Source organism: Ostrea edulis, chromosome 7 (genome assembly GCF_947568905.1).
Source record: "Ostrea edulis chromosome 7, xbOstEdul1.1, whole genome shotgun sequence".
Classification (NCBI taxonomy): Eukaryota; Metazoa; Mollusca; class Bivalvia; order Ostreida; family Ostreidae; genus Ostrea; species Ostrea edulis.
Window position 1 is genome coordinate 39,549,885 of NC_079170.1, and position 9,222 is coordinate 39,559,106.

At 34.8% G+C, this 9,222-nt stretch overlaps 1 protein-coding gene and 1 long non-coding RNA gene across 7 annotated transcripts in view; both read left to right on the forward strand.

The window, feature by feature from the left end:
* The first annotated feature begins 221 nt into the window (after positions 1–221).
* LOC125657220 (cell division cycle protein 123 homolog) overlaps positions 222–9,222 on the forward strand; it is a 24,184-nt gene continuing 15,183 nt past the window's right edge. For 4 of the 6 annotated variants that reach the window (XR_008796952.1, XM_056144378.1, XM_056144379.1 and 1 more), the window contains exons 1-6: positions 233–482; positions 651–750; positions 2,184–2,252; positions 3,061–3,115; positions 3,973–4,011; positions 8,988–9,083. Coding sequence is in view for 5 of the 6 variants with exons in the window: in XM_056144378.1 (XP_056000353.1) it covers positions 677–750; positions 2,184–2,252; positions 3,061–3,115; positions 3,973–4,011; positions 8,988–9,083 (333 nt within the window). In the remaining variant the exon portion in view is untranslated. Of the gene's footprint in view, positions 483–650; positions 751–2,183; positions 2,253–3,060; positions 3,116–3,972; positions 4,012–8,987; positions 9,084–9,222 lie in introns of all 6 variants that reach the window. The other 2 variants (XM_048887895.2, XM_048887897.2) reach the window with 2 other exon arrangements.
* Positions 4,517–6,932, forward strand: LOC130048118 (uncharacterized). The gene is made up of 2 exons (XR_008796953.1): positions 4,517–5,205; positions 5,789–6,932. It is a non-coding gene; the product is annotated as an uncharacterized LOC130048118 (long non-coding RNA).

The window sequence follows — 9,222 nt, forward strand, 5'->3', positions numbered from 1 at the left end:
AATAAATTGCATTTCTATCAACGCATCGTGAGTTACAGACTCTCATGGGAATTTGTGCCGAATTAGATTAGAGTAGAATTTCGCAGATCAATCGAATTGCACCTTTAATTATCCTGAGAAAACTAAAGGGGTGGCAGGCTTAACAAATGAGAGAGTACATTAGAGAGTCAGTCTACGGACGTGTCGCCAGTCGTCAGTCTACATCGTTATGCGAACTCTTCAGTGTTGGAGATACGAATCTTATGCCCCATGTGGTTTTGTTGTGATTTTCATTTGTTGACAGCCGTTAATTCCATGGTATTTATGATTGCTGTCCGATTGACCTCGTACTTCTGTGGAATGAGATTAATGTGAGACGCTCAGCTACTTCAACACCGACAGGGATCCAGAGAGAGGACCATTTAGACTCAAGGGAAGTTCTGTTTTCCACTCCAACAAGCCCAGGGACAAGGATTGCATCAGATTCCAGAGATTAGTAATAGGTTAGAATTATGGCATCATGTAATTGTGTATTGTAGACAAAACGGGGAAAATACGTATGCTGCTAATAATATAATGAAAGACAATTCCAACATGTATATATAACAATTCATTTTTCGTTTTAAAACTTAATTTCCATTGATTTATCTGTTTGCGGTTGTAACTTGTAGAGTGAAGAAAGATACGAAGACCAATTATGAAGATTTCAGAAGTTTTACATTGCAGTTTCCCAGTCTGGTACCCAAAATTTAAGCACATTTCAATCAAAAGGTCAGTATGCTATGTGATAAATGTGAAAGTAAATTTCTTAAAAGTCTAGAAGTGTATTCATGAACTATCACAGGAGTCGGCAATTTTATCAATAAAGTAGAGATATATGAGAAATGGGCATAAATACTACCACTGAACTTCACGAACACGCGAAGCTCAGTGATAGTATTTATGCCCATTTCTCATATATTTCTACTTTATTGATATAATTGCTGACTCCTGTGGAACTATACTTCACAGCAGGCATATCTTCATGTTTGTAAACCATATATTGATATTATTTTAATGTGTAACGGGAATCTTGGCCACGGGAACCCAAATTCTGGATAAGGGTCACAACGACCAAAATTCTATAACCAGAACCAATATATCAGGGGCAATAACTCGGGTGATCGAATGCCGTGTTAACACTGGGTCTAGTAAAATTCAACCCAGGTATCGTTATTCCTGAACTATGGTCAACACATCCGAAGACACCAACCCAGGATCTTTATCCCCTGGCAGGCATTTTCACCTGTCAGTTCTAGGGGCTGGTCTATGGCACCAAATGTAACAGGAAGGGAGAAAATGCAACAGACCAGACCGGGATTCGAACCCAGGCCCCCTGAATCTCTAGTCAGGTGCTCTACCAACTGAGCTAACTGGCCACCGGCGATCGAACCTGGCTGACCGCTACATTGTCATCAGAAAATGAGATTTAAAAGTGTGTGAAAATTACTTTTCTGCTGGTCGACTGCAATTTCAAATTGTATATACCTGACTGATTTACTATAGAGCATCAATAAAGTTGCAGCTATACCCTTTATTTTATTGTACCCGATATTTGTATTTCATTTCTCTCTAAACGAGACAAATTTATATTAACTAAATACCGAATATATACTGCGATTACAATTCATATTAGTAGTATAAGTAAAAGTGTAATACATGTTACATGTGGGATTTGTTTGATCAACTTCGGTATTTATGAAGGTATGGGAAATACACATAAACAAGGGCATGTGTGAAATGTACTTGATTTGCTGTATTGTGAATCATTATGCTGCATTGTTCATTACGTGGCATTGAAAGTTGTGATGGAGTTAGAGGTCGTGTCAGTGACCAATGATTTATTGCATTTTATGTAAAAAAAATTTAGTTGAACCAAAATTATATATCTACCAAATCACTCATCTGAGACTGGTTTGATGGGTCCTATTATTATATCAAATTGACTTTGTTCTTTGAGATCATGATGGCATTAGCAGCAGTTTTACATAATCTGTTCTTGACTTCAGATTCTAGGAAACTTTTGAACATGTTTAATTTATCTATATACACACTGGTCATACAAATGTATGTTTGTCTTTTTGATGTAGGTAAAAGTGAAAATGAAATATCTTACTTTTAGTGCATTTGCTGATTGACATTCAGTTATTTTTCCTTATGTTTAGCATATTGATACCCTTGCCTGGGGAATTCTTGGAGTACCTACACACCGACGGTGTTGTGTTGCCAGAAGGGTGAGTAATTGTGCCAGTTAGTGAACTCAGGTGAGTAATTGTGCCAGTTAGTGAACTCAGGTGAGTAATTGTGCCAGTAAGTAAACTCAGGTGAGTAATTGTGCCAGTAAGTAAACTCAGGTGAGTAATTGTGCCAGTTAGTGAACTCAGATAAACTCTAGGCATGCAGGCTCTCACAACGGTCTGTCTAAGACAATTTCATACTTTGAGACCATTTGTGGATTTGAGTTCTGCCATTAGAGCCCTTCTGATATTGAGGACATTGTTAAAAGGAAATAATCCACCTAAACACAAGTAAAATCCAACAAAAATGTTACCATCAGACACAAGACATTGACATTGGACGTCAGAGGAAAGATATTTGATGTTGCGATCAGGCCTGGAGTACTGTTACTATGTCATCATATAGGTGTCTGGTGACGTCAGAAGACAGATATTCGTGTTACTATCAGACATAAGACTAATACTGATGTCATTGTATTCTCTACAGGTGTCTGGTGACGTCAGAAGACAGATATTCGTGTTACTATCAGAAATAAGACTAATACTGATGTCATTGTATTCTCTACAGGTGTCTGGTGACGTCAGAAGACAGATATTAGTGTTGCTATCAGACATAAGACTAATACTGATGTTGTATTCTGTACAGGTGTCTGGTGACGTCAGAAGACAGATATTCGTGTTACTATCAGACATAAGACTAATACTGATTCTGTATTCTGTACAGGTGTCTAGTGACGTCAGAAGACAGATATTCGTGTTACTATCAGACATAAGACTAATACTGATGTCATTGTATTCTGTACAGGTGTCTGGTGACGTCAGAAGACAGAGATTCGGATGAAGATAGAGTAGGAGAGGAGGTAAACAAACACTCCCTAGTCATCAGTACGTCTATATTGTACAGGATCATGCTGAAAGAACTGCCAGGGTTTAAAGTGATATAACAATTTTTCAAATAATCGTTATTTTTTTATCGCATTTTGAACATGTTGAATTCTCTCTGTGTTCTTTTTCCTTATATAACTGTTACCGATAAACGGTACCATTCCCAATGCCAAAAACCGTTGATTTACCGGTATGTGCACACAAAAAATTTAAAAAAACACAAAAAAAACCTGTTGATTTTTCCCAATTTTGAGACTAAAAATTCCCAATTCACTCGCTGAAAAATAGACCACTAACATCATAATTTGCTTAGTCTGAAACATTGTACGAGTTAACTAAAATATTCACTTCCGGTATTGAATCGAAAGTACAGATCATGGTAATGCGCATGTTGTAGAGCTACGACGATTCCTGATGTCTCTTGTCCTTTTTTTTCTCTTTTTTTTTTAGTTGAAATCATTTGCTGATACATTGGTAGAAAATTCCCAATTTGTTAGATTTTGATGCCATTTTTCCCAATTGAATCGGTACCAGTAGGTAGAAAAAAACCCTGCTGTTTCTACATATAACTTATACACATGTTACCCTTGTGTCTGTACTTCTTGTATTGTATCAGGGACCTAGGTACAACGACCTGCCAAAAATCTGCTGAACATTAACATCTTGAAGTTGTGGTGTAGCAGGATATTCTGGGTACAACGACCTGCCAAAAATCTGCTGAACATTAACATCTTGAAGTTGTGGTGTAGCAGGATATTTTTTCTGTATAATATATACGAGAATAACTATTGATAGCTACAATATAACTAAGGATTTCCTGTTTATGTTACAGCTGGATGTTGACTGGGACAGCGATACTGTAGAAGCTACTGTGAGTATTCCTAATATCCTACTTCATTGGTTTCCATTATAAATACACTACAATTCCGCTACAGAAATGAGTCTTATCCTAAAAATGTGTCATGCAATGTGTTTAAGGTGCCAGATACCATTAGTATGTTTAAGGTGGTACATGTCATCAGTGTGTTTAAGGTGGTACAAACCATCAATGTGTTTAAGGTGGTATATACTATCAGTGTGTTTAAGGTGGTACGTATCAGTAGTGTGTTAAATGTGGTACAACAGTGCATTTAAGGTGGTACATACCATCAGTGTGTTTTAGGTGGTACATAACATCAGTGCATTTAAGGTGGTACATATCATTAGTGTGTTTAAGGTGGAACATGCCATCAGTGTGTTTAAGGTGGTACATGCCATCAGTGTGTTTAAGGTGGTACATACCATCAGTGTATTTAAGGTGGTACATACCATCAGTGTATTTAAGGTGATACATACCATCAATGTGTTTAAGGTGGTACATACCATAAGTGTGTTTAAAGGTCAACTGAAACGATTTTCAAAGTTCGTTTTTCAAATAAATTCCGTAAGAAAATACCATTCCTTAAATGTTTTCACATAAGAATAATTTTTGTTTCGATCATCCAGGTAGATACGACATCGTTAATTTCAACCCGGTAAATTTTATTTTATGAGTTATCTGCCCTTTAGGCGAACCTGATATTTCAATATGGCGGCACGATATGAAAATCATTCGGAAGATTGTATTCCTGAAATAGATATATCGCTTAGTGTTAATGTGCAGCCCTGCCAATACGAACCAGTTGTACAGCGAGACGCATCCCCACTAGTGGAAAACGATAGTTATTCAGAAAACAGCAAGGTCGATATGCAATGGTTTGTTAATTTAGGCTAATTATTTATATGAGACTTTTAATGAAAACGAAACGATTACTCAAAGCTCAGAAGTGCATCAGCATGTATTTCTAAGACTAGTTTTCTATTATTCTAACAGGTGATCATATAGGCTAGTAATGTCATTGCAATGCCCTCAAGAAGGGAGTCCAAATGTTGCAGTGCATAGGATTGAAGAAGTGGGCGTGTCCTGCATCACAGATCACGAAGGTTTTGTTGTGGCAAACTGTCTCAACAGATTGGTTATAGGAACAGCTTATTATGAATGCATACAAAATATTGGTCCCTTGGAGGAGGGGGAATTGATTCACAAGTATGTATTTTGTTATGATTACTCAAAGTTAATATTGGGGGGGGGGCACTCGGTCTCCTGATTCACTATGACACGGCCATAGTCATAGTCATTAATGAAGCATTGTAAAATAAATGTCTAGATGCTATTAAATACCAATGTTCTTTAATATTTTCTAGATTGAAATTGCTAATTTATTTAAGTATTTCAAATAATTTAATGCAAATTAGTAGATAAAAATGAAAATAAGTATGTCAATGGTCAATGGGGCAGGCACTCGGTCTCCTGATTCACTATGAGCCATAGTCATAATGAACCTCTCCTATTTCAATATCTAAACCCACTGAATTGTTGACCCTTTTATGCACTTCCTTTCAAATAAACATAAAATGTGCCTCAATCAATTTCTTATGTTTTATCTTTACCCATTTTACTGTCTAACCATGTGTACATTTTATATCAATTTTAAATCAGAAATTAATTCCTGAAAAATCATTCATATTTAAAGTAACCCCATCCCCCCCACAATTTTTTTTTTTTTTGGTTAGATGAAAGTCATCAATTATATTTGAAATTTTAAAATTCTTCATAATTTTTTTAACAGATTTTACAGACATCATGCATATTGGAGATCTGGTAGTAGCTTGGGAAAAACAATTGGAAAGTTCTTCTATCCTGCGTTGTGACTATGATAAGAAATCATTCCATCACAACAGTACTGTGGATTTAAATACCCTTTGGTATTAATTTAAATGTGTGATCAATTCTTAATGCATTTTTCATAAGTGATATAAATAAATATAAACAAGTAAACATAGTTTGATGTTCAGTTTTTATATTGTACATAATATATATCACCAATTTACATATATGTAATTTGGGTTAAATCCAAAAGGTCTACAGGTCCCAGTCACCTGAGTTTGACACATGTTGGTAGGAATTTGTGATCGGGGCAGGAGAATTACCAACAACATCCATTATATTAACTTCCTGGAGTTTCTGTAGGAGCCAAACTGATCACTTCCTGCATCAATTCAAAGGCTTAATCTGAAATATAACAAAACGTTACAATTCAATAAACATGTACTTATTGTCTAGTATTATGAATATCCACTCACATACATACTAATTATGTGGGTCAATTTAAAAAATGTACATATTTGAGGTGAAGAAAAACAAAAAAATTCAAATGTCGCAGAAAATTAATTTTCATATTAATGAAGCATTGTAAAATAAATGTCTAGATACTATTAAATACCAATGTTCTTTAATATTTTCTAGATTGAAATTGCTAATTTATTCAAGTATTTCAAATAATTTAATGCAAATTAGTAGATAAAAATGAAAATAAGTATGTCAATGGTCAAAATTGACCTACATGTAAAATTTGTACATGTATTCCGTTTCTTTTTCCAACAACTGGATTTATTTAATGATACAAGTTTAATTTTCCATCTCATAATTATAAGAATATTATCAAAACTATGGTTGTAAGAAATATTCATTTATCAATTTCACAATTTATCTATTTAGTAAATTGTAAAATTGCTTCTTTTGGGGGGGGGTTCTGTAACTTGGGAAATTTGCATAGTATCAGCATGGATAAATAAATATATGCTCTGCATTTAATTAATCAAATGTGGATCATGTGTACTTAGTCATGTTGCATGTATATCATAAAGCTGATTAAGTATACTCGACTAGTGATATTTTTATTGTACTACTACTTGTGTAGATTTTTCTATACCTATTTCTGGATTTTATATTAATTATTGTACTTCAGAGAAAACTCAGTACAAATATGTGTCCTATATTTACTTGTTTTAAAATCATTTACCTTTATGGCATAAAAATAATGAATTTTAGAAAAATTTACAATTTTTTCATGTTTGACACTGTATTGAGTTTGTATTCAAATTTAGTAACAGTATCGAGAGTAACATCATGGACAAAGTGTAAAAAATCTAAAGGGCATGAGTGTAGAACACAAGTGAAAAAATATTCAGATTTTATACAAAGTTACTTAACATGCATATTGGCTATGATTCTAATTTACACATTTGCAAAAGTTCACTTCAATCTAGAATAATATTCATAGATATTTACTTGATATCCTTCACCTAACTTGTATACATATGTATGTACATGTATGTTACATGAACAATTGAACATTCAAAGTATCCATTAAATTTACACCAATGTGTAATATTTTTGAAAACAAATTTGATAATACAATTCATGTCATTTTGTGACTCTAGTACAAATCTTGCAATCATTCCATATGTGGTTTGTGTAGTCATTTCATAAGTGTTTGTCCCATTCATGATTTAATCATTTTGAATGGCAGGATCATACGACATTGAATGGAATTGGTTGTTTTTGTTGATTGTCTTGGAATTGGGTGGTGGGGGAAGAATGATTCGGACATTGTCATCAACTTCTAACTCATATAAACTAATATAAACAAATGAATGAAAGTAAACTTCAGTTATGAATGACTTGTGTGACTGCATGAAGGGGGGGGGGGGGGGGTAATAAAAATAAGCTTCAGTATGAAATAATTGTGTGACGGGTGGGGGTAGAGGATATTCGTATAGAGAACAAATAAACAAATAAATCGTGTCATACTATATCAATGTCAATAAAAAAGCCAATATCATTTACATCAAAACTTACGTTCTTTTCTCCACAGCTCTGGAAGTTTTGTTTATGAAGGGGAAAGTCCAAATCTGTTTTCCGTTTTCGGCCCTTTCAGGTCTTTGTAGCTACGTGTAGCGGTTTGTAATCAAAGAGAATTGGGATTGGCTTTTTCTTTCATTGCATTCTTGAGTGTTCCATGCAAAGACCATGCCATGGACAGCTGATGGACGGCTTATTATGTAGGCCTAACAGTCCTCAATAGAGTGCTTCGACGGCCAATAATTAATCCATTGTTTTTAATTTCCCCACCCAAATTCCGCAATTTTTTGTGTGTGTAGGGAAACTAAACATTGTTACTCTGTCTATATTAAACCTTACAGTCAGGAACCGCACAAAACACCATATTTACTCGTTGTTTACCGGACGTCACCTGCTGATTAGCGTCTTTAGTTTCAATATGGCGGGTTCGTGTAAAGGGGCATAACTCCCGCAATATTTTCTGCTCTGACACAGGTGCGCTATCTTTATCCGCGCGTATCGCGGATATATGACCAAAATGAACCGAACAAACCCGCACAATCATTTTATACCATCTAAATGAAGCAAATACATACTTAATATGGAAAAAGTTATATTTCGTTTCAGTTGACCTTTAAGGTGGTACATAACATTAGTGTGTTTAATGTGGTGCATCAATGTGTTTAAGGTCGTACATGCCATCAATGTGTTTAAGGTGGTACATACCATCGGTGTATTTAAGGTGATGCATACTATCAGTGTGTTTAAGGTGGTACATACCATCAGTGTATTTAAGGTGCAACTCGTACACACTATTACATGTAACATACTCCAAGTATTTCTTACAATGGTTAACAGCTTTGACGAGAGTCAAACATTTCCTGTTTTCTAAACTTAAATACAAATTACTCACAAACTACTCACTAAAGTGAAATCATTGATGTTTTGATCGAAAATGTTTCACGATACTTACAGATCCAACATATAAGATAAATTTTGATATGCACCATGAGACACCTAGCTTGATATTACAGAAATTTACTCGAATATTTGTATCTTGTTTGACATTCATCTGATAAGTTTTTGAGATCTATTTACATATATATCATATTGATGGCTACTTATTTTTTCTATCTGTCTTCCAGGCACCAAGCTTTCCAGAATTTGATGCAGCAATTAAGAAGGCCATCAAGATGTTGGGTGGTAAAGTGTTCCCCAAACTCAACTGGAGCTCTCCTAGGGTGATGATCTGTATTTAATGATTCTCTCTGCTGGTCATGTGTTTAGCTTGTATCCTTAGTGTTTTATTTTTAAACATTAGAATGTTTTCTTTGTTGTTTCATCGGTTGATGAAGGTACATAATGTAGCTAGCATTGCAG